Raw genomic sequence first — 24709 nt, 5'->3', positions numbered from 1 at the left:
AAGAAGAAGTCTAGGTTGATTGTAACTCTTAGAGAGCTTTTGTGGTGGTGTTGTCCCTTAACATTCAGAGAACATTTCAAGTCCTAGAGAGTCTCTGCATATCGCTACTTACTACTTACCACTTACTACTTACTAAACTGATTCTGAGGGTCTCTACATATTACCACCTCCTACTTGGTAGTCAGTCACTTGGTGTGTAGTCGTCAAACCTGAACGTGAGAGAAGCGCATTCATTGTTATTACTTTTTGTACCATGTGACGAGGTGTGAGTCAAACGTGCTCAGCCAACGTACATCAGGGAGTCTATCTACACCGAGTAATCTACGGGAACCAACTTGCTCCACCACTCTATGAACTGTGGCTTCTTTCGGCCCTGGACCAAGTCGTCGATGGCACTACCGTACCGGATCAGAGTGGCCTCGCTCCACGCCGTTCCAATCAGTGCGATGCCGACGGGGACACTGTGCGCGTTGACCCCGATTGGCATTGTCACCATTGGATACTGAAAAAGGTCTCAAAGTCAGCAAGAGTCCAACAAGTCAAACTGAACCTCACAAGAAGACTAAAAACAACAACAACAACAACAACAACAACAACAACAACAACAACAACAACAACAACAACAACAACAACAACAACAACAACAACAACAACAACAACAAAGAGGGGGAAACAGTCAAATGTCATAACCGTAGCCAAGGAAACTCACCCCAGCTGTAGCAGGTAGATTGGTCGACCCGGACCCCGACGGAACAAGGAGTGCGTCAAGCTTGATCTCGGTGCCGTTGGGATACGTGTAGGACAGGGCAGCGTCGATGCCTTCCGTCCTCGACACTCTGTCCAGGTACGCCAGGCACTCGTAGTACGAGCTGTTCATCTCCCCCTTGGTCTCGAGACTCTCCATGAATCCGTCCTGGCCAGACCTGAACCCGGCCACGGTGCCGGGAATGCCGCCCTCGATGCCGGTGTATTCGATGTTGTAAGCGATGAGGTCCTCGACGCCGCGGAGGTTCGTGTTGTTAAGTTCAGACAGGTAGTCGCGGATGTTGTTGTAGAAGTCTACGTTGACGCGGTACCCGGCGGTGAGCAGCGGCGAGGGTCCGACAGTCCAGTCCCACCCCCGCGGACTGATGACGTCCTTGTAATGAGGGAACTCGGTTCCGTTGATGATCGTGGCACCCGCAGCCTTCAGTTGGTCGACCACTTTCAGGAGCTGGGGCACGTCCGCCTTGTTCCCTGTCTGGTTCCACAAAGACAGCCAGGGGAGACCGAACTTGGCCCCCTTGAGGGCATCCTTGGTCGCGAGAAATTGTGTGTAGTTGCCGTCCTTGGGTCCCTGTTGGGCTGAAGTGTAGTTGTCGCGAGGGTCGACGCCGACGATACCTTCGAGGGCATAGATGGCATCTTTGAACGTCCGGCCGAAGCTGCCCACAGTGTCTTGGTGGACGGACTCGGGAATCACGCCGGCCCTAGACGTCAGGCCAACTGTGGGCTTGAAGCCGACCAGAGATGCGCGACGGGCTGGACCAATCACTGAACCGTCGGTCTCGGTGCCAAAGCTGATGGGTATCATGTTGGAGGCCACCGCCTGGCATGAACCAGACGAAGAGCCGCCGGGTGCGGTGGACAGGTTGTAAGCGTTGCGAGACTGGCCTCCTCGTGCTGAGTATCCCGAAGACTTTGAATTGGTTCGCATGCTGGCCCACTCGTCCAGCGTGGCTTTGCCTAGCAACACGGCACCTTTCTCGCGGAGCAGCTTGACAATGTGTGCATCACGAGGCACAATGGATCCCAGGAGGGCGTACGACCCAGCAGTGGTTTCCATTTTGTCCTTGGTCGCCATGTTGTCCTAGATCATAGGTTGGCGTGTGCCAGGAAAGGAACTTCCGGGTTAGGGTCAGATGTACGTACCTTGACGACGACCGGAATACCATGCAGAGGTCCACGGACAGTACCATTGGCACGTTCAGCATCGAGTTGGTCTGCGATCATGAACACATCGGGGTTGATTTCTTGGATTGCACTGTGGGTGACTGTTAGCGACTGACATTACAAGGACTACAAGGTTGGCATCGCTCACTTGACATATTCATTCAACTGCAGAATGCGACCGAGATAGCATTGGACTAGCTGTCTAGAGGTCAATTTACCACCCGCCATCCATCCCTGCATTTGATCAATGGTCGCCTCCTCCAAAGCTACGCCGTAGCACTCTGCCATTGGAAATGGGTTCTCATGCTCCGAGATCCTTGCCGGAGCTGTACTGTTGGGGTTCTGCCAGGCCCCTGCATTTTGTGGAAAGTAGAGACTGTTGTTGGACAGGTAGGGCGCATCAAGTTCCAAGAGAGATGCTGTTCCCTGCACGGTGGACAGAGAAGTTACCGTGCACAGGAGCCCCGCGACAGTCGAGAGAACGAAGGGCCTCATTGTCCACATCCTGCTTCACCTTTGCGCTTGCCGGATTTACAGGTTGCAAAGCACGGACAAGCCAAAAACCACGGCGGCCAGACGGTGTCTTTATAAGCCATTCGAAAGCTCCCGATTCGTGACCGTTCACCTATTGTAGATGTTGCGGGCCTTCCAAGAAAAATAGAACCGTGGGCATTTCGATAGTCATCGTCAAAAGTAGCTTTGGCGTATTCCAACCGCGCGACTGGTGACCTCCAATAGCAGACACGGGACAAAGGTACCAGCTGTATGGTAGCTAGTCATCGCAGGCCAAGAGGCTACCAAGCTAATTGCTCTTAGACAGTGCAAATTATTGACAATAACGTAGAGTAAGGCGGTCTGAGAACATAGAAAAGACGGCAACTTGTCTTATCAGCGGGACGGGAAGATGTTGACAAGCGGGCAGTCGGACTTTCTCGGTTTCTTAAGTGGGCTAATGCTGTGGAGCACCACAAGGCTGTGGAGTATTGAACCGCAATACTCCGGAGAGAAGGCCCGTGATCAGAAAAGCTGACAAAGTCGAGAGGTTCCTGTCTCTTGACCTTACTTGTATTGTCGTTGCATGAACCTCATCTCAGAGCGGTAACCCGCGGACAAGGTTAAGTGAGTGGCTGAAACCCGGTAGACAATCAGAAAACAGTCTGTCACCAATCTCTCCTCACCTCACTCTGACAGGTCGCCAGAGTGGAAAAAGTGAACAGGCGAGGCAGACCGGACATTTCCAGAAGGCGCCAATTGCGGTTGTCATGAGACTGTGGGCTGCGCGGGGCTCTCACAAGCGGCTGCTGATTGCCAAAGGCCAAACGAGAGGACTAGATCGGAGCCAAGAATAGTGAATGCATCGCTGCAACTGCTCTCTCTTGCCGGTCCTGCCCAATTTCTTCGGATTGAGGGCGTAGTTGTGCTTTACCAGCGGACGTCGGGGTGATGAGAATCTGCAGTCCGAAAAGAGCGTCGATTGCGTAAACATACAGCGCCTCTGCATTCTGATAATGCCCTTGGAGATAATATATGATTGGTAGTTGAGCCAGGCACTTTTTTGTAGCGGCGGCATGATCTCGACCAAGGCGCATCTCGTTATCCTGAATTGCGTGGTTGCAATAGGTGGGACGAGATAGCAGTGGTGATGGACAATCTCTGACTATCACGAGGCTCAAAAGGTTGGACAATCCGAACCAAATTACTTCTAGGTGAGTGCTCGATGTTATTCGCGACTTAGCCTGATGCTAGCCGAATATTGCCGGGGAACAGAAGAGCGTCAGAGCGTCGTGGTGTCCTCTCATACTCTCGGATGTTGTTCGTAAAGTCCTGCTGGTACTTTTCCTATGTCATCGACATAAGGAGACTGTATGAGAGCTCCTGAGATATACCTGACTGAGTTATGATTTGATCTCAATCTCCAAGGACTACCGTCACTCCCTTGATTCTGCAAGAGAAATATCTGCCGAAGAAACTTACTGGTGCACGGTTCCCAAGTCTGGTAATTGAGCCGTTGATACTCACCTTCCTGGCGCAGGCTTTCGAGAGTTCTGTCCTAACCATGTCAGCGTCACGCTTGAGAAATCCATACCTTATGTACCAGTATAGGCACAGCCTTACTAGGCGAGGCTGCGACGGCAAATCCCCACTCAGACGCTGACGCGCAAACGGAGTTCCTCATTCCTTATCAGCCTTGTCTGCTCTGTACCCAGTCCGTAACAAAACTCACTATCCAGTATCCCCGGAGCATCACCATATTCCAAACAGTTATGGAAAAGTCCGTTGCCCAGACTCGTCTCGTATCTCCGCATACCCCCCGTGAGCCACAAATCTTGATGGAGGAGAGCTACAGGAGCTACCTTCCCAGGACGGCTTAGGGTGGTGGAGCTGCCGTTATCTTCTTGACCGATCGTTGCGGGAGGCGTCGCGAATGATCGACACGCAGCAATTGAATATGGATATGACAACACGATTTCAATTTCACTTGCCCCGACTGCGCAGGAACCCAACGTCAGAGGTATGCGGGCTTCTCCCGTAAGCATGGACCAAGAATTCAGGAAGGCAAGGACGCCCTTGGCTGTGCTGATAAGGAGTCAGACATGCCGTCGATCACTTGTGGAATCCAACACCGTACGACCACGTTTAAAAGGGTCTCGGCTCCTACGTAGACACATGGCTTCCATGCTTGATCGACCTGCGCGTCCATCTTGCCGGTCATGAAGTTCACAACCCCCAAGTTCGAGAGACCTCATCTCAAGGTTGAACAGCCCAAGTCCTCGTTTGCCGAAGGCAATTCACGATGGTAAGTAGTTTGAGAATTCCCCGTCTCATTGTCGTTTCCAACAGCTGTCTCCGTACACTCTGTACTCATTGCAAGATTTGAGGATGACAAAGACCATCCTTCCGAGCTGGGCATCGCGAAATGTTGTGCTCTGGCGTTTTGACGCATTGTTGACTTTATCTCTAGGACAAACAAGGATCTCGACCCTGTCCCACCGGCACGTCGTAAGTGGGGGGTGGTCTCCTTTATTGCCTACTGGATCTCGGATGCTTTCAACGCCGCGACATGGCAATTTGCTTCAGCAATGCTCGCTGTGGGCCTATCGTGGCGTGAGTCCTTGGGTATTGTGGCATTGAGTTTCTTCATCATATCTTGGGTTGTAAGTTGATATTATGTCTCGATGATAAAGGCTATGCCTGACGAACATGAACCTAGATCGCATTTAACGGTGCCATTGGAGTGCTACACCATGTTCCGTTCCCGGTCATAGCTCGAGCAAGCTGGGGTTTCTGGGGCTCATACGTTGCGATCATCTCCAGAGCCATTCTCGCCATCTTCTGGTTCGCCATACAAACCATGAACGGTGCCAACACAGTCCGTGTCATGATTGGAGCGATATGGCCGTCGTTCTTGCGACTGAAGAATCACATTCCGGAATCCCAAGGTATCGATACTGCGACGATGATATCCTTCTTCATCTTCTGGCTCATTCAGATCCCGTTCGTAGTCATGCACCCCAATCAACTGCGCTTCCTGTTCATGGCCAAGACAATCATTGTCCCTGCGGCTTGGGTGGCGATCCTGATATGGGCGTTTGCGTCGACAGACGGGGGTGATATCTTCAAGCAGCGAGCAACCGTGTCTGGGTCGGCTTATAGTTGGGCCTTTCTCTCCTCAATGACCTCCACCATCGGAAACTATGCGACATTGTCAGTCAACCAGGCCGACTTTTCCAGATACTCACGTGTGTCGGTGAAGTGGCAGTGCATGTATGTGCCGATGCTACCGGCCTTTTTCACCTTCATCGCATTCATCGGTATCGCCTCCAGCAGCGCGGGTGGCTACCATTATGGCATTGTCGAATGGGACCCAATGGCACTGGTAGGGCACTGGGACAATCGAGCAGCTCGATTCTTTGCTGCCTTCTCCTTTGCGTTAGCCGCGCTGGGTGTCAATATCTCAGCGAATAGTTTGTCCGCTGCCAATGGTAAGTCTCCTGACTTTCACCTCTCGAGACCAAATGACTGTGCTGACTCGTTTAGACCTCATGGCTCTTGCTCCAAGATACATCAACATGCGCCGAGGTCAACTCATTACTGCTTTCATCTGCTGGGCGCTCGTTCCCTGGAAGATCCTAGAGTCGGCGGGCAGTTTCCTGAATTTCATGTCAGCGTACGCCATATTTCTTGGACCGATCGCGGCCATCATGCTCTTCGATTTCTGGGTCATTCACAAGCGCAAGTACGACACGATCGCGCTGTACAATCCACATGGGATCTATCGGTATACGTATGGTGTCAACTGGCGTGCCATTGTAGCATTCCTGGTCGGCGTTGCACCTTCACTTCCGGGCTTTGTCAACGGCATCAACAACAACATCGACGTTGGGAGTGGTGTTCATCCATACCAGTTCGGTTGGCTGCTTGGGTTCGTCGGCACGGCCATCGTGTACACGATACTGTCGCTTGTGTTCCCGGCCAGAGAGACCTTCATTGAGCGTGCTCTGCGTCCTGACGAGGTGTTTGCACAGCAGGGTGAGATCGTAGAGGAGGAACACGGTGCCGTTCAAGTTGACCAGATCGACTCTGAAAAGGGTGGCATCAGACGTCGGCTAGAGAAATTTCTATAGAACAGAATCTGGATTCTTCAAGTTGAGGAACCACATCTTCGTCCATGGGCTTTTCCTGACGTTGAATTGCCCTGTTGTAAGTGACCACAACTGTGTGCGGTCTGACAAATGTATCCGCATAGTAAGCCGTGAAAAATGGAAGAAATTCAAGACGTCAGACGAGGAGGTTCTCCGCTTGGACGTTTCCCGAAACTCTACATCAATCTCACCTCGTTGCACCGCGTAATTCATTGTTCTCTGCTGCCTCACAATCGAACAGCCAGCCAGCTTACGCCGTCAAGTATTTGACCTTGAAAGAGCGCGAACAGTTATACTCCCATCCACCAGCATTTCAAGTCCTTTCCCGTTCCCATCCTCCATGGCAGCGGTAGGCGAGACGTCTCTCCAGACACTCCTCTCCAGCCTCACGCTCGTCCTTCACGAGCCAACATACGTCTTCCTTACCATCCCGCACGAGCAATTCCGCAGTCCGTTCATGATCCCATTTGCCGACATCCTGCTCTCGTTTCGCGAAGCCGAGGGCGTCACGCTCGTGGTGACACAGTCTCTCGCCGAACAACATGCACTGGCGTACCAGTACCCGTGCCGGATGATCACGTGCAATGTCCATTCGAGTCTCGAGGCAGTCGGGTTCATGGCTCACCTCGCCACCAAGCTCGCGGGGAAGGGCCTAAGCGTGAATCCCGTGAGTGGGTATTTTCACGACCACTTGTTCGTCCCGGTCGAGAAGGCACGCGAGGCCGTCGAAGTGCTGGAGAAGGTGAGGGAGGATGCGGAGCGAGCGACTACGAGCTTGAAGCAGTGACCTTTTTTGGGTATTCTTCACAAAGACAACGGCGATGTGCTACCAGCTCCACGTTGCCTTCTAGGCGGAATCATTCAAAGAAAGCTGAGTGTGATAATTCTGTCACGCCCTAAGCCGTATCTTCAACTGGTTATCACTCCGAGGCTATCGGCGAGGAATTCAATACCTCTCTTTCTCTTCGCATTGTCATCTTGATTCTCTTTGATTCTCCATCTATCATATCAGATATCCTTCGGCAACGTCTCTATGTCCTGCACGTCCTTCGGCAACACACTCTGGGTCGCGACCCCTTCGTTGTCCCACCTCGTTTGGGCATCTAGCATTGTCTCCTTCGCGGTGTCGGGTCTGGCCACGAAGTCCTTGACTCCCTGAGCCGGGAAGAAATGATGCAGCGCAACAAAGGTGACGGCTGCGATGGAAAAGCCCACCAAGAACGAAATATAATAGACTCTGGTCCATCCGACGGACACGGTGATTGAGTTGTTGACGTTGCTGACGAAGCCAGGCATGCTGGGGAAGACACCTAGTACCCACTGTCAAGCGAGCAATGTCAGCATGAGTCGAGCATCACCGGGAGGGATGTGTGACAGCGACGCAGCCTGTCGAGTCTCATGGGTGTAACTCACAGCAATGGGTGCACGCCAGTTGATGCCCCAGGTGTACCAATATATGCTCTCTCGGTTCCCGCGGAATAGATCGTCGACCTTTATTTTTCTCTTGTTTACAATATAATAACTTGAGATCATGAGACCGACCTGTTCGTGATGTCAGAGTCCAGCAGCAACAAAAACCCCCAGCCACGATATGAGGAGCTCCAGCTTGCTGGTCGTTGGTTGATCTGAGGGTTTGAATAGTTGGGGCGACAGGGAGCACCAGCACTCACCATTGGTCCAAGAAAGACACCATAACTGCTCAATACAGCCAAGAAAGTCGACGCACTAGCAAGTAATTGCCACGGGTTCACTACCATGCTCAGTAACGCCGTAATGTAAGCTCCCCTTCGAATATTGATGAAGGTCGGAAATGTGGCAGCCAGATCGAAACCACCACTGAGAGCGTTGCCTGGAATATTGATCCCCCATTGCGAAATTACCAGAGCCGCGCCGGCAAAGAATCCCGCAGCACGACTACGGCCGTGTCCGGCTCTCATCATGGCAACCAAGAGACTTGGCAACGACCACAAAGGCTCGCCGTATCGTTGCTGTGTGGCTGCGGTGACTAGAATGCCGATGACGGAACTGATGATGGAATATGTCGCGGCACTTGCAATTTGGCCCCAGATGGCATCTTTAGGCCGTTTCGCGAACCTCGCATAGTCCGACTGATTCAAGATACCTGCTGCGATGCCTCCAATGGCGCTGATGATGCCGTATAAGATCATCCAGCCCACTGATGTATCCTGGATTGCCGGCTTGGAGGAAATTGTGTCGCCGAACCCGTCCATGGTGGCCAGAGCCCAGATGAGCAAGACGACTTCGAAGACGAGAATGCATGCCACACCGACGTATAGGAACGCTTTGAGCTTATGAGGCCTGATCCAGATCAGGGGCAACGAGATCAGGCAGAAGATGACGTAGCACAGGAAGGTGGCAGACGTCAATCCTGTCGCATGGATGTGGTTGGGAATGCGTTCTTCGAGGTTTGGCCAGATGGCTTCCAGACAAACGTAGACACATTGTCCGCCGATCCAGGCTTGAACGGCATACCACACCAGAGAGAGCAGGATGCGGTTGTAGATGACGAAGCTTGAGCCGTACATGCCCCAGACCTGCAGACTTGTCAGATACGTAGTTCCACGGGTGACGGACTCTTGAGATATGAGGCCGACGAGGTTTCAGGACAAGAGATTTTCTTACGTAGCGATTGGCAATAGGAAAACCGAGGTGGTAGTAGGCTCCTGGCATCGAGTTCAGGACGATGAAGACGGTGGAGAGGATGGCGCCGACGATGATTGCAATGATTGCTTGCCACCATGTCAGGCCCAGTGCGATCAAGGAACTTCCAGTCATGTATGTTGAGATGTTTGTGTTGGTTCTGTGATGTTGAGATGGCTAATGAGTATATGCAGTATATGCAGTGTGCGCGTTCAAGAAGCTTGTGAAAACTTACAAAACCCCTGTGAAGCGATGAGGGTTAGTACAACGCAGCGTCGACCTCGTAGATCCTCCTCCGCGAAGGTGACTTACATAGATTATGAAACGTCCAGAACGTCCATGTCCTTCTTCCCTCCTCGATAGGTTTGATGTCGTTGTTAATCCACTGATCCCACCGACGGCGTTAGACCATAATACACAAAGGGCTCCGGTGTGAGAGAGAAAAGTCGTGGAAGCAATGTCGAGCTTACCCTATCGGAGACGGTGCCCTCGTCTGGGACCTCCAACTTCTTGATGATTGTTTTAAGCTTCGCCATGGTCGTCGATTCGAGCAGGTCAGAGTTGACTTCACGGATTCAACATCAAGGTGCTGCGAATACTGCCGCTGGGTGGTAGCAAAAGAAAAAAATTTCTACAAGAGGTGCAGAGATCCTGGGAGGAAACAGCCAGATCCCAGTCCTCAAAATGGACGACAACGCACCGATATTAATAACTTTCGATTGGGCTCGGAGAGTGTGCAAGCGATGAGGGATACAAAGGTACACATCTTTTTGGCTATCTTCGCGCTTCGCACTCGCCTTAAAGTAAGGTTTAGACCGCTTTGGTCGAGAACGGTAGATTAATCAAGCTATCAGCATTCGCCTTATCTTTCATTTCTTCAACAAAGACTGCTGGGATTCGGTATTGGCGACGGTGGATTGGAGAGGCAAAAAGTGGGTTTACTTCTGAAGTGCCAGCCACCCATGCGATCAGCAAGAATTGGTACAGTCATGGCTTGGTGCTTGCAAGGTAGGGGAGCTCGGAGGAAGAAGTTCTGGAGCAGAGGCCAACCATCTTACAAAGAGCCCGAGAAGACCATCCACCCCGAGATCTCCCACGAATGGGAGACGATCGACGCCGAGGAAGGGTTTGATGACCCTTAAGTCGAAAGCACGCTGGCCGCTGGGTGGTGCCGAGGGTAACCTCATCTGATGTCCTTCAGACCACCCAGGTACCCGTACCATGTTCCCAGTGGAGGAGGGCTCAACAGAGTTTGGTGCACGACGCCCCAGTGGAGCCTTAGGCAGCTTACTCAGGGTGGGAAACAAACTTGCTCCTCCGGGGTGGGCATCTCCTGCGACTTCGGGAGACACAAACGGCCCACGTACTGCACAATGCATTTTGCGATTCGACAGTCTCCGTCAAAAATGCAAGGCCAAGAAGAATACTTGGAATCTAACCGTATATGCCGGCATGACAGGAAACCGTGATGGGTCCTTTGAGATGAGCACATAGTTCAAGCATTCAACCTTTCGATCTTTGTACAGCATAGAGTCTTTTCCAATCTTCTTCAACGTCCCCGAACCGATAAAGCAACACAGCATCTTGACGTGCATTAAAGCCGGTGGTGCGCCACCGTGACTCGAGAAGGCCAAGGACAGTACTGGCTAGGGGATCTCTTCAGCCTAAGTCCAAAGATGTATCGCATAGGAATCGACGTGGGCGGGACGAACTCGGACGCAGCCATCATTGATATAAATGAAATCGACACGCCGTCTCGCGGAGTTCTCGCGACATGCAAAACGCCGACGACGGCACATGTGACGCTGGGCATCAAGGAAGCCGTTGAAAAAGTCCTCTTGGAATCCAAGGTCGATAGGAGCAAGGTCCTGAACGTCGCGATTGGAACCACGCATTTCGTCAACGCCGTGGTCGAGAACGACGCCAGGAGACTGAGCAAGGTGGCCGTGATCCGGCTGTGTGGTCCATATACGAAAAAGGTATGTCCAGCTTTGTCATGAACTGCATTGTTTGTCTCTCAGTTAGGATGTTATTGGTCTGCGTTACTGAAAAACCGAAACCTCTAGATTCCTCCATTCTGCGACTTTCCGTATGCGTTGCGCAACATCATCGAAGGGCCCCATTACTACCTTGACGGTGGTCTCGAGATTGATGGGCGAGAGATCTCGACGCTCGACCCGGCCCAGATCAAGCGCACAGCCGATGAGATTGTAGCCCAAGGAATCCAATACGTCGCCGTTGTCGGCGTCTTCTCGGCGTTGGATCACCAGGGCATCCACGAGGAGAAGTGCAAGGCCCTCCTTCAGGAGTACTATCCTTCGCTGTCGGTGGTGTGTTCCCATTCCATCGGCGGACCGGGACTGTTGCCGCGAGAGAATGCCACGATTCTCAATGCGTCGATTCTGGCGTTTGCCCGCAAAACCATCAAGGGTTTCAGACTTGCCATGGCGAAGTTGGATCTCGCGTGTCCGCTATACCTCACACAGAACGACGGCACGCTCACGGACGCCGCGGTGGCTGCTGAGCTGCCTATCAAGACTTTTGCCAGCGGTCCGACCAACAGCCTGATGGGAGCCGCCTTCCTCCAGGGACTAGACCATGGGGACAAGAAGACGGCAGATAAGCAGTTTGTCGTGGTAGACATTGGAGGCACGGTAAGTTTTGCCTTCTTAGCAATCGCGTTGTCTTGATGCCTGGGCCACCCCATCTCCCGCGGTGGACTCATATACGGTTGCTGACTAGCTTACAGACGACCGACATTTGCGCCTTACTACCGAACGGCTTTCCTCGACAAGCACCAAACTTCGTCGAGGTCGGTGGCGTACGTACAGCATTCAGTATGCCGGAGGTTTACAGCATCGGTCTCGGCGGCGGCAGTCGAGTACGACAGAGCGCGGATGGCGGCAAAGTAACTGTTGGCCCTGATTCCGTGGCGCTGCGCCTGACGACGGACGCGCTGGTGTTCGGGGGAGACGTGATGACATCCACGGATGTTGTTGTTGCCTCTGGCGCCGCGAGCATAGGCCAGGCCGACAAGGTGAAACACATCTCTCCCGAGCTGATCAGTGCTGTCAAGGCGGATATGAAGAGGCAACTCGAGAGAGCCATCGACAACATGAAAGTCTCTTCGGCCCCGGTGTCTGTGCTGCTTGTGGGAGGCGGCTCCATCATTCTCACGGACGATCTGGCACTGGATGGCGTGGAAGAATGCCTACGGCCACCTCATCACGACTCCGCGAACGCCGTTGGTGCCGCCATCGCCAAGGTTGCGGGTGAGATCGATGTCATTGAGGTTCTCGCAGGACGAGACGAAGATGCTGCAGTCGAAGCGGCGAAACAGGCTGCCATCAAAGCTGCCATTGCGAATGGAGCTGACGAGAGCACCGTGCAGATTGTCGAGATCAAGAAGATCCCCCTGCAGTATGTAACGAACAAAGCCACTCGATTCGTAATGAAAGCGGTGGGAAATCTTCGAGTACGAGATGGACCAGGCTGTGCCCACTCCAACGGTGTCTCCAGCGCTGATATCGGGGAGGACTTCGAAGCCATCGAGGAAGTGAAGAAGGCCGAAGTCACCAAAGTCGAGAAGGGAAGTCTGGCCAAACCTGCGATGGAGGTTGATCTTACGCAGTACCGACCCCGAGTCGAGAATGGGATATGGTACATCTCCCCCGTCGACGTCGAGATGATCGCCTCCGGAGCAGGCGTCCTCGGCACTGGCGGCGGCGGCTCAGCGTACCTGATGGCGCTGTACACCCAGAACCTCCTCCGCGACGGCGCAGAAGGCAAGATCCGAGTCATGCGTCCCGAGGACTTGAAGGATTCCGACATCTGCGTATTCGGCGCTGGCTACGGTGCGCCGAGCGTGAGCGACGAGCGCATCTCGTCTGGGACCGACGTCTTCACGGCCATCGACGCAGTCAACACCATCATGGGCATCAAGTCGTTCGACGCGATCGTCACCGACGAGATTGGTGGCGGAAACGGCCTCGTCACGATGCCCACGAGTGCCAAATACGACCGACCCATCGTCGACTGCGACCTGATGGGCCGAGCGTATCCGTCGCTCGAACACGGAACGCCCTACGTGTACGGGTTTCCCGTCCTCCCCGTTGCCACGGCGGATTGCAAGGGGAACTGCTCGGTCACCTTGACCGCAGAATCGAACAGGAAGGTCGAAAGCTTGATCCGCACCACCTGTGTCGAGCTGGGCAACTCGACGGGCACCGCGGGCCGGCCTCTCGAGGGGAAAGTGATCAAGAAATACACCGTGACGAACACGATCTCGCAAGCCTGGTACCTCGGTCGTGCGGTCCATCTCGCGAGACAGACGAAGCTGGACTTCATTGAAGCCATTGTAAGACTCCCTTGGCCCCTAACGCTGCATCATTCTACAATTCCGCCCGTGTTGTGAGACAGACAACTAACATGCTGCAACACGCAACAGGCAAGCATCACGCCAGTCAAGTCCCTATACACCGGCAAGATCGTAGACGTGACACGCGACGTGTCCCGGGGATACACGGTCGGAAAGGTCGTCGTAGCACCACTTGCGGCGGACGAGGAGGAAGGGACATCACCGTCGTCGACCGCGTCTGAGAAGCGGCACCTCGTCATCCCTTTCCAGAACGAATACCTGTCCGCGGCCTACGTGGACAGCGAGAAAGGCGAGGGCAAGGAGGAGGTCATCTGCACTGTGCCCGACCTCATCAGCATTCTCGGCCAGGACGGCGAGGCTCTGGGATCGCCGGAACTACGGTACGGGTTGAAGGTCAGAGTCATTGGTCTCCCTGCCCACCCGCTGTGGACGTCGACGCCGGAAGGTCTCAAGGTGGGAGGACCCGAATACTTCGGTCTCGGCACCGAGTTCAAGGCGATCGGAGAATACCAAAAGCCTAGAAGTGTCATTGACGAGTTCGGCACGGTTGGGAAACGTTAGATATATAGAAATGTAACAAAAGCCCCAGGAGTAGTAGATTAGAACTGTTACATGCAAAGCCAAAACAAACATAGCGACAAAACCTCCTAGAAAAGAGGGTATATAGTCACTCATTGATGATTGTCAAGTACTGGGTCTGATCCGTTTCATGTCGTATTTGTGGCTACCTAAAGTACAATTGTGATTCATAGATATCAGCCCTCCCCTGCAGTTATTGCGGACTTGACACTCTTTCTTCTCGGGTCAAGAGGCTCGGCCTTCATCGCCGGAGGGCTGTTGAAGCCATTGGATTTCACCTCTGTATCTGCCTCTGACTCTTCCTTCTTTGCCTGCGCTGCTTCCTGCAAGAAACCGGGCCTCCATTTCGACAGTACTTTTGCGGTTGCATTTTTCGCCTGCGAGTCCCCTTCGTACCAGATTGACTGGATTGTGTCCAAGACAAGATCCCGGACAGGTGGACGCATCATCAAGAGATACTGCATGGAAAGAATGCACATGCTAAGACGTTCGGGGTCTCTCGCCAAAGATTGGACTCTGTCCAAGAGCTCGTGATTGACCGAAGGGATTTCAGACAGAAATCGAATCAAGAGATTTTTGTCTCTTGCATCGAGGTAGGGCAGCAGGCGATCCAGAATGCGAACGACCCATCGGTTGTAGTTTGGTAGATGTCCGAGCTCGGGATGTGTTTTGGCGGTCAACTTGTCCGCGTACCACTCCTCTGAGAGCCATGAGATGGCTATATTCAGACGAGATCGGAAGTCATCTAGAATATACATAAACAACGTTTGCCTGATGCGATTGGCAACGTTCGGTGTTTCGATGTCTTCTAGTTTCACTACCGCACCAGCAGCGTCATCGTCGCTCAAGGAATGTGCGAGATCATCAAGACCCGATGGAGCTCTGGTTGCCAGACGTACAAGGATCGTAATCCAAGAATCGCGGTCGTTTGTGCTTGCAGCCAATCGATTGAAGCCAACTTTCGGCTTAGAATGAGACTGACCAGCTGTGTCCAAGGTGGTCACTAGTTGAAATACATGTCCGACAGTCTGGTCAGACAATGTGGCCACCTCTGCCCCAGTCAAAGGCGGAGGCTTGGGAAGTTCGAATGGGCCTAGTTCAATTGCTGGCTGCGCCAGCTGCTCAAGAGCTTTCTCTGTCGTTGGTTCCATGGCATGTTCTGGACTTGAGATGAACTCTGGGTCATAATCGTCTTCGTCATCAATGCCTGTTGGGCCCGCCAGTGGCACCGCAGGTACCGGAGTCGGAAGGGTGACCTTTTGGAGATGGGTGTATCTTGCTCTGACCGCGTTGATCGCTTCATCCAGCACGTTGGAGTCAACGTGTTGCAAGAAGACGCCGGTGACGGTGCTGACAATGTCATGTGGAAGTAATGTTACATCGAATTGTTGGAGACTGGGATCCTCTGTAAGTGTATACAATTGAGCGTAGGAGTTTGGCGGTGGCGGCATAGGAGGGAATTTGCGTGGACCTGCGGTAAGCTTTTGTCGTTTCGCGTCGTCTAGGCCATCTGTAGGTTCTGCTGGGCGTTTCTGAGCTGTCGGGTCGGCATACAAGGCTGCTCTCGATTGTTGCAAACGCATAAGATATGCTTGTATCTTTTGTTCCAGCGGATGGTTGGTACACGTCCGCAGCACCCATTTCAATAGCGCTCGCGTTGTTCTCTCCATCGACCGAACAATGACCATGATTCGAGGCGTCATGGGAGAATTGACCTGCTTTATAGGGTTGAAGCTCAGGATGGCAGACACAATCTTGGTTGAGATGGCAGGTCTGCTTCGAATAAGAACGGCTAGACAGTTGAGAGTGGCATCAATCACGATGGGGTCCCTACTTCAGAATCAGCTTCGTCGTTTAACAGTCGAAATTTCATGCCACCTACATCGAGTTTTCGAGGAAGACGCCTAATAGTCTGTCCAGCAATCCTGATGCTTCAGCTTCGAGGTTGGGTAACTGTAAAAATGGATGGGTTCTCGGGACAAGTGCTATAGATACTTCGTTTTGGTCGGGCCGCTGCAATGGAGTGATCAGCAGAAGGTCAGAGGCAGTTGTGAGCAACTCACTCGAGGATCTGAAATGACTCCGGGAGTCTCTACATGCACCACTTTCTGAACGAACTTGATGCAGCATATCCTGATAGGGACCGGGGCAGAGTCCATGCGCTGGAGAATGTTCAACTTCATCGCGCTCATATCCTGCCACAGTGCAGCCTCAGCGGGACGCGAAATTCTATACAGCAGTCAGAGTATGTTCCAGACGATTATTCAACGGTCTTTTATGTATCTCAATCATCAAAACCACGTACACTCGTCTGAAAACCAAAGGATATAGACTCGCGGCCGTCTGAACCACGCCCTTGACCACCTCCACGTCCTGCGCCTGAATCTCCAACATTGCTCTTAGAACTGGTACCACTTCCGACGACAACTGTTCCTTTTGAGCATTTGGAAGGGAAGGGCTTGAGAAAGCTTCGGCGAGGAAGTCTGCGCCCCATCTTCGAACTTCGACATGGGGCGTTGAACCGATGATAGGTAAGATGCCGGGCAGGACTTGGTTGTACACCTGAGGATCCGCGAGAGCGAGTTTACGAGCAGCCTCAAGCTGAGGGATCATCTCAGCTGGGGTAGCTGCCGTCGCCATGGCCAGAGCGCAGTGACAATTCAGCAGATGCGGACACAGCAAGGTCACGAATCTACAGACAAAATTGACGATTGTAGGAGAGGTGGAATGTCGAATGTCGGGTTGGCTGGCATTTGGTGAGGAAGCAAAACCTGTCGACTATAAAGAGGCCTCACCAATAGTCGATTGAAAAGGAACAATAAGAAGGTAGTATACACGGCAAGGAATCGAAAAATAGAGGAATTAATGGAGAAATGTTGAATCAACCGAAGGTGATGTTGTTTGAGCGGCCCTTGCAAGCAAATGACGATAGAATCGACGCGCAGTCTATTGTGGTACTGGAAGTTCTTGTGCAGGGAACAATAATAGGTGGTGACCTGTGAGCTATTGGGCCTTGAAAGCGCCTAGAGTCGCCTATAAGTCACCAGCCTCGCCAGCCTCGCTTAGTCATCCGGAGCCTTGTTGTTCCTTCGCCTTAGGCTGGCCCTGCGATACCAGGTTTTATTCAAGGCTCTATTTGTGGCTCACTGTCATGACCCTAGCTTGACCCCAGTTCTTACTTCGCATTACCAAACGAGATCGGCCCGGTGCACACCGTCAAGATGATGCACCGAGCGAGACAGGCCTACATAGAGGAGGAGTCTCAGGTACGTTCATTCCCGCCTGCTCCCTTTTTGCGCCTGGTTATTCACGCTCGCCTACAAGGCTCGAATACTCCCGGATGTAGAGTTTCATGAGTTGGGATGGAACACTGACGGATATGGTGTACGCAACAGGATGTCGACATGGGCGTAGATTTGGCGAGCATTCGTGAGTATAGCCACCTACCGTTGACAAAGGCCTCTCCATTAACAAACATACCTAGCCATTGATCGAAACTATGACATACACTCTGGCGCAGGAGGTGTTGCTCCTGAAAAAGCCTCTGCCATCCTCTCACAATTTGACCGAAAGAGAAGGCTCGCACAACTAGCGGTGCCGACGGACGATGGGCGAGTAAGAGCACGTTTGCGAGAACTTGGTCACCCAATTACTCTCTTCGGAGAAGGGCCGGCAGAGCGCAGAGATCGTCTGAAGGTGATCGTCCTTGACCAGGAGGAGGCTGCCGCCGAAGATGGAACCCCGGCTGATGTACAAATGCAAGAAGCGCCGCAAGATGAAGCAGACCAAGAAGAAGAATTCTATACTGAAGGCATACGAGAACTCCTCGAAGCAAGAAGGGATATTGCGAGATTTTCTCTCCCGAGAGCAAAGGCCAGAATCATGAGACAAAAGGAAGATTCGACAATCCCTTTACGGACGCACGTCAAACACCGCAAGGAGATCAAAGAGAAATTACAGGGATTTGAGCTCTTTGGGTCGCAGATTGCAGGAGAGAGGCCCGTCAGCATCACTCGTTTCTCGCCAAATGGCGAGATGGTTGCAGCGGGAAATTGGGGCGGAGGTATCAAATTGCTCGATGTGCCAAACCTTGAGGAAAAGGCCACTTTGAGAGGCCACACAGGAATCGTAGGGGGTCTGGCTTGGTATCCTGGAGCGACTCTACCGACATCAAATGTCTCGTCCGAGGCAGTCAATATCGCCAGTGGTGGTGGAGGACAGGGAGGAGCCAGCGATATCCATCTATGGTCTTTAAGCAAAGACACACCACTCTCGACTCTACAAGGCCACACCGATCGTGTTTGTCGTGTGGAATTCCATCCTTCTGGAAAATATCTCGCCTCGGCATCATTCGACACGACATGGCGGCTATGGGATGTTGAAACTACAACGGAACTACTTCTGCAAGAAGGCCACTCGAGACAGGTATTCACTGTCAGCTTCAACACAGATGGCTCGCTTCTGGCGAGTGGAGGATTTGACAGTATTGGACGAATCTGGGATCTCAGAACAGGCCGCACCATCATGATTCTGGACGGCCATGTCCGCGAAATATTTAGTCTCGACTGGGGCATTGACGGTTACAGGGTTCTCTCGGGCTCTGGTGATGGTTGGGTCAAATGCTGGGACATTCGACAGGTCAAAAGTTCTGGAGGAATCGGTGCTCACAACGGGAATGTGTCCGACCTTCGATGGTTCAAGGGTCTTGATACCGAAATATCCTCTGTGGTTCCATCGACTGGCGTCAGACAAGAACATAATCCTCGAAAATCTGGCACATTCTTCGTCTCTGGTGGTTTCGATAAAAACGTCAATATCTACTCGGTCGATGACTGGTCACTAGCGAAACAACTGAGTGGACATTCTGCCAACGTTCTCAGCGTCGACATCACACGTGATGCCAAATGGATCGCCAGCAGTGGCCATGACCGAACTGTCAAGCTTTGGGGTCGTAATGATATGCAAGGGCTTTATGATTGAAGTGTTCCAAAGACGGCTGATGAAGTTGGGCCTGAAGTTGGGATGATTCATTTTGTCTAGCCTAGGGTGACCGTCTTCGACACACCTATCACAAGCATGCCGGCAGTCTCTCCTTCGTATTGGTATTCAGCCACGTCCTAACCCGTCGCCACATCGATATGAAAGGAATACTGCAACAGTCAGTCATCGGTTTGACTGCGTCGACTTGTTGGGGCTGCTGCAACCTGCCGCGGCCTATCCGCGCGGCAAGATCTGCAGCCGTATACTATGGAGAGGACAAGGATGTCAAACATTTCCAACATGATCATGTCAAATCTCGAGCGAGGAAGGTGCGACGTTCCCTGCTTGACCACGGATCGTGCCATGTTTTTGCCACTTGGGCGTTTCGCGGGCTGAGCAGCTGTTTCAGCAAGGTATATACGAGGAGACGAGTATTCTTTCCTTGTGGTCGTAGCGAACTAGAGACAGTTCAAAGTGGCGTCCGCTCCGATCGCACGGTCATATTTTGTCTATACCGTGCTCGATGAGCACGTCGAAGCCGCAGAGAAGGAGGTCGATTGAGGTGCAAGTTCGGGGATGATTCTGGAATGCAAAGATTCTGCCACGAGCCTCGCGAATGTCGCGCCTTCCATTCATCAGAAGATCTTCTATCAACATCAACGATAGTCCATGAGTTCCGATCTGCCTCAATGAGAGGATTTCCAATCGTTCTGTCATTCGCTTATGGTGCGAATATGTTAGGCGCATCTCTCAGGACTGTGAGCGATTCTCGATTTTATGGCCGACAGCTACAGATCGACCTACAACACGTCTCGGTTACTCTCGTCTGCGACAAGATAAGGGTACGAAGCTGGGGTTATCAGAAACTGAAGTGGGCTCTTAGGCACGCTGCCTCCAACGAAATGGCAGTAGCAGCAGAGACCGTGGAGGCAGAACATCCAAGACGATGAGGTTACAGTACAGCCGCTCGAAAATTGACCCTACCTGATGTTTCAATCAAGCGTCGTGACCCTTGCCAGGCGTAACATGAAAAATGACATGTATGTGACCGGAATTTGGAAGCGGGCTGCGCAGTTTCTTATTTCCCAAATCAACAAAGGTCTGGTTATTCTTGGTCTTATATACAATACAGCCGAACATGCCCTATCCACTTGCACCAGTAGGCGCCGGTTCTACTACGTCTGGCAGCGTTGAGTCGGCCGGGCTCACATCCTCCATCCGCCACTTAGTCAACGCTGCTGAAGAGGATAGAGTGTGAGGATGCCCAGGACCTAATACCTGTGACCTCAGCTGCACGCACTCCTCCATCAGCTTGATTGCTTCGTCTCGCCGGCCCTGTGTCTTTCTTGTGAAAGCAAGGTTGTTCATGCAAGCGAGTGCATGTGGATGGTCCAGTCGACGGAGGCGTCTCGTTGTCTCCAACACCTGCTCCTCTAGCTCTGCTGCTTCTTGTAGCCGGCCAAGACGTATCCATGTGTGCGCGAGACTGATGTCGCTGAGCCAGGTGAATGTATGTTCCAGTCCCAGCACCCTCCTGCTTGTCTCCATCACCTCCACATCCAGCTTCTCTGCCTCCTCCAGTTGACCTTGATGACTGTATATCGCTGCCAGCTTACTCATTGTCTTCAACGTAGTAGGATGCTCGACGCCTAGCACCTTCTTCTCAGTCTCCATTGCTTGCAGACCCAACTGTTCCGCCTCCTTCAGTCGCCCTTGCTTCGAGTATATGATTGCAAGATTAGCCATGCGATCCAACGTACTAGGATGCTCGACGCCCAGCACCTTCTTCCCAGTCTCCAGTGCTTGCAACTGTAGCGGTTCCGCCTCTTTCAGTCGGCCTTGATTGCAGTACGTCACTGCCAGACTCCCCATGCTGGTCAGCGTAGTTGGATGTTCGCTACCTAGTAGCTTCTTGTATTTCTCAAACACTTGCACTTGTAACTCTTCCGCCTCCACGTGCTTCTCCTGATTTGAATAAATCACCGCCAAATTGTTTATGCTCGCCAGACTACCTACATGCTCAGTGCCGAGCACCTTCTTTCTCGCGTTCACCACTTGTAGCTGTAGCTCTTCCGCTTTGTTCAATTGGCCTTGATCTTTATAGGTGCGCGCCAGTTCCTCCATGAAGCTTAGCGTATCAGGATGATTCTCCCCTAGTACCGTTAGGCTTGTGTTCATCACTTGAACGCTTAGCTCTTCTGCCTGCGTTAATCGACCTTGGAGTCGATATGTTGATGCTAGCCCACTCATGCTTTTCAGCGTCGTGCGATTATTGGCCCCGTATAACCTCTTTTCACTTCCCATACACTCTGTAAATAGAAACTCTGCCTCTTTCCACCGGCCTTGCTCGAAGTATACCTCAGCCAGAAGACGGATACTATCCAGAGTGCGTGGATGCTCAGTTCCCAGCAACTCTTTCATTGTCTCCACAACGAAAAGTGATAGCTCTTCTGACTCCTGCAGTTTGTCTTGTTCCATTTGTGCTCTCGCCAGATTCACCATGATACTTAGTTGAACATGATGTGCCGACCCCCATACATCTTTTAACTTTTCTGGAAGCGGCCTTAGTAGTGTTTCTGCCTCTTGCCATCGACTTTGGTGCATGAATGACAACGCCAGATTGTGTATGCTGGATATCACGGAGGGGTGGTCCTCTCCCAGAATTAGCTTTCTGGCTTCCATAACTTGCCTTGCCAGTTCTTCGGCTTCTCGCCATCGACCACATCGCTTATATGCGAGCCCCATCATCCCCATACTGAGAAGCGTGTCTAGGTGCATATCTCCTAGTACTTTCTTCCTTTCCACCATAGAAGCTGTTGACATGGTCGCCGCATCTGTGTCATTTTCTACTTCCAGGCAATACCATGCTGCACGGCACAATAGTGAGGCCCATTCTAACAATGTGGCTTCGGTTTTTGGTTTCTGGGTCATTGCGGCCTTCACGTGTGGGAGGAGAACCCGACACTTGGCCCAAGATTCGTATTCTCCATCTGGGAAATACTTGTTGAGATTTTTGATGTATTGAATGTTCCATTTCTCAAACTGGCCATGACGTTCGAGCCACCTCCGCGTTGCCAATTGCACGAGACTGTGCATCTGAAACGTGATTTTGTCCATGTTCAGGGAGATGAACGAGTAATTTCTCAGAGTGAGTATGTCCTCTTCAAACTCGTCCATGTCCATCGATACAGATGAGCTGCCTTCTTCGACCTCCTCGTCAACCCCAGCTGTTCTCATACTCTCACATTCGTCGCTCGTTTCGGCTCGATTTCGGAGCAAACTCTCCGGAATCCCCTGTGGATCGAAGAAGCTCATCAATGAGAGCAGGTCAGCAGATGATGGTCGGATGTGCTTGATGTGATCGAAAGAAATCTGCCAGGTAGCAATGATCGAGTTTTTGGCGTCGCGGTCGCGGCGCAGATGGCCGCCTTCGTGACTGAGCAACATTTCTTTTCCGTTGTCACTTTTCCAGAACTTCTTCAGGTACTGCCCAATTGTACACCGGGGAGCTCGTTGAGAGATATATGCTGCCGCTTGAACAATAGCCAGAGGCATATACTCAAGCGCACGAGCTAACGACTCTACATCGGGATCGTTCTCTTGCAAGCCAAGCTTTCCGAGCTTCAAGCGCAACAGAGCAAGAGCTTGTTTCTTGATCATGGGTTCGACAGAGATCGCATCTTGCTCTTCCACAAACCGCACTGCCACGGCTTTTGTACGAGTCGTGATGAGTATGGAGCCATGCGACGTTCGAGGCAGGTACTCAATAAGAGGTTTTGAGCGTCTGACACTTTCTTGATGGGTCTCGAACAGAAAGTCAGCATTGTCAAGACTGTCAAGAACGAGCAACCATTTGCCGTTCTTTTTGTTACGGAGCCAGTTATGAACCAAGCTACATATGTCGGCGTCAGGCGTGTGACGCTCTGGGATCTTCACAATATCGGCCACCTCCTGAAAATCCTGTGTGAAGCGGGTTGCATTACCTGCATGGATCCAGAAAATCCATATGTCTGGTGTCTCCTCGCTGAGTCGGTACGTGTACTCGATCGCCAGTTGAGATTTTCTATTCTCTTATCAGCTCGACACGACATTGAGGCATATCTGCTTTACGTACCCGACACCACCGAACCCAACAAGCGCCGTCCAGGAGGTCTTTGCAAAGCAGCTTCCGTGAATCTCATCCAGCAATGTTCCACGATCGACAAAGTGTGCATCGCGGGGAAAAGGGACAAAGGATGAAGGGCTCGGTGGGGTTTCGGGTCGGGTAATGGTATTATTAGTGTTGTTGTGGATCGTGGAGTTCTGGACGACACCAATCTGTGAACCATGGTTGAGTGAGTCGGGAAAGGTCACGGCGAAACTTGGCAGGGCCATGATATTGATGGCTTTCTCGTTGGCGCTCGCCGCCTCAGTCACGATAGGAGAGCGCGCGAAGTGTTGATGCAACGGACCGCAGTCGATAGACGCACAATCTGTCAACTTCACAGAGTACGCATCTTGTCTCTCTTGTGTGGGATGACAGGCAAAACATACAGCGCAAGGCGAACGGTGAGGCTGGAACAGTCTAGGTTTGGGCCTTTTGACTCGGATTGAATGGGTTGCTATTGGTTGTTGCATAAACGTTGCTCTCTAGAAATCCCAGCCTGACCGACTTTACGGATTTCAGCTGTTAGGAAACATCCGTTCACATCATCATCTTCATCTTCGATCTACTCTTTCATTAGAATCCGTCAGGGCCGGAGTCGAAGCATCACTATCAACATGGCCGAAACTGTGGGGCTGGCGTTCGCGTTGCTGGGCGCATTCAACAACACAGTGGAATGTTTCAATTATATTCAGGTCGCCAGGAACTTTGATCAAGGCGTTCAGACCGCTGTTCTGAAGCTGGACATTGCAAAGCTTCGACTCTCTCGCTGGGGACATTCAGTTGGATTGGATCGCGTGGAAGAAGGCATGCAAGCTCTGCCAGGGGTGGCTGGATCTGCCGACGATCTCGCACGGGCCAAAGACGTACTTGAGCAGATTTTGGAACTCTTCGACGATGCCGAAAAACGTTCCTCAAAGTTAAAGTCCAACGAAAAGGATGTACAGCTGAACTTGGACCAGGCTGCGTCGGCGTTGCACAGAAAACTCGCAGCACTCTCGATCAAGCGATTCGTGCCGAAAAACGTCCTGGAAAAGGCGAAGTGGGCACTGCACAAGGAAAAGTATCTCAATCGCCTGATCCAGGACATTACTGAGCTGGTGAACGGGCTGATCGAGTTGTTCCCTGCAGCACAGCCCGAGCAGACGCGGCTCTGTGCAGAGGAAGGTTCTGAGCTTGCCTTGGACCAGCACGTTTCACTCATAAAGGACATCGTAGCGGAGCAGGATCCTGAACTCTCCGCCGCGATCAATAAGGCAAAAATGTCTGCTGGACGAGAACGTCAGGCCTTCAACATCACATTTTCCGGGGGTGTGAATCACGGTCTACAACAGGGCTATTTTTCTGGGACCCAAACGAACCATTTTGGAACACGTCCATTGTCTTAGGTTA

At 52.1% G+C, this 24709-nt stretch overlaps 9 protein-coding genes across 9 annotated transcripts; 5 read left to right on the top strand and 4 right to left on the bottom strand.

The window, feature by feature from the left end:
* Positions 1-307: 307 nt before the first annotated feature.
* On the bottom strand, positions 308-2427 carry PV08_00249 (uncharacterized protein; the record flags this gene model as incomplete). The annotated part of the gene is made up of 4 exons (XM_016374615.1): positions 308-502; positions 710-1849; positions 1912-2023; positions 2081-2427. The coding sequence occupies 4 exons, from the start codon at positions 2425-2427 to the stop codon at positions 308-310; spliced, it is 1794 nt and encodes a 597-aa protein (XP_016239891.1).
* Positions 2428-4643: 2216 nt separating this feature from the next.
* On the top strand, positions 4644-6557 carry PV08_00248 (uncharacterized protein; the record flags this gene model as incomplete). The annotated part of the gene is made up of 4 exons (XM_016374614.1): positions 4644-4729; positions 4895-5087; positions 5144-5915; positions 5971-6557. 4 exons carry the CDS (start codon positions 4644-4646, stop codon positions 6555-6557), a joined length of 1638 nt encoding a protein of 545 aa, XP_016239890.1.
* Positions 6558-6915: 358 nt separating this feature from the next.
* PV08_00247 (uncharacterized protein) lies at positions 6916-7362 on the top strand (the record flags this gene model as incomplete). Its single annotated transcript, XM_016374613.1, has 1 exon — positions 6916-7362. One exon carries the CDS (start codon positions 6916-6918, stop codon positions 7360-7362), a length of 447 nt encoding a protein of 148 aa, XP_016239889.1.
* Positions 7363-7583: 221 nt separating this feature from the next.
* PV08_00246 (uncharacterized protein) lies at positions 7584-9772 on the bottom strand (the record flags this gene model as incomplete). Its single annotated transcript, XM_016374612.1, has 7 exons — positions 7584-7895; positions 7989-8117; positions 8246-9130; positions 9219-9396; positions 9472-9478; positions 9549-9621; positions 9707-9772. The coding sequence occupies 7 exons, from the start codon at positions 9770-9772 to the stop codon at positions 7584-7586; spliced, it is 1650 nt and encodes a 549-aa protein (XP_016239888.1).
* A 1140-nt stretch (positions 9773-10912) lies between these two features.
* On the top strand, positions 10913-14175 carry PV08_00245 (uncharacterized protein; the record flags this gene model as incomplete). Its single annotated transcript, XM_016374611.1, has 4 exons — positions 10913-11215; positions 11303-11890; positions 11986-13593; positions 13684-14175. 4 exons carry the CDS (start codon positions 10913-10915, stop codon positions 14173-14175), a joined length of 2991 nt encoding a protein of 996 aa, XP_016239887.1.
* Positions 14176-14369: 194 nt separating this feature from the next.
* On the bottom strand, positions 14370-16833 carry PV08_00244 (uncharacterized protein; the record flags this gene model as incomplete). The annotated part of the gene is made up of 4 exons (XM_016374610.1): positions 14370-16023; positions 16076-16206; positions 16257-16422; positions 16499-16833. 4 exons carry the CDS (start codon positions 16831-16833, stop codon positions 14370-14372), a joined length of 2286 nt encoding a protein of 761 aa, XP_016239886.1.
* A 764-nt stretch (positions 16834-17597) lies between these two features.
* PV08_00243 (uncharacterized protein) lies at positions 17598-19173 on the top strand (the record flags this gene model as incomplete). The annotated part of the gene is made up of 2 exons (XM_016374609.1): positions 17598-17622; positions 17678-19173. The coding sequence occupies 2 exons, from the start codon at positions 17598-17600 to the stop codon at positions 19171-19173; spliced, it is 1521 nt and encodes a 506-aa protein (XP_016239885.1).
* Positions 19174-20316: 1143 nt separating this feature from the next.
* On the bottom strand, positions 20317-23547 carry PV08_00242 (uncharacterized protein; the record flags this gene model as incomplete). The annotated part of the gene is made up of 2 exons (XM_016374608.1): positions 20317-23236; positions 23288-23547. The coding sequence occupies 2 exons, from the start codon at positions 23545-23547 to the stop codon at positions 20317-20319; spliced, it is 3180 nt and encodes a 1059-aa protein (XP_016239884.1).
* A 387-nt stretch (positions 23548-23934) lies between these two features.
* Positions 23935-24705, top strand: PV08_00241 (uncharacterized protein; the record flags this gene model as incomplete). The annotated part of the gene is made up of 1 exon (XM_016374607.1): positions 23935-24705. One exon carries the CDS (start codon positions 23935-23937, stop codon positions 24703-24705), a length of 771 nt encoding a protein of 256 aa, XP_016239883.1.
* Between the last annotated feature and the right edge of the window lie 4 nt (positions 24706-24709).

The sequence above is a fragment of the Exophiala spinifera genome (assembly GCF_000836115.1).
Source record: "Exophiala spinifera strain CBS 89968 unplaced genomic scaffold supercont1.1, whole genome shotgun sequence".
In the NCBI taxonomy this organism is placed as follows: Eukaryota; Fungi; Ascomycota; class Eurotiomycetes; order Chaetothyriales; family Herpotrichiellaceae; genus Exophiala; species Exophiala spinifera.
This window is presented reverse-complemented; position numbering and strand designations above follow the sequence as displayed.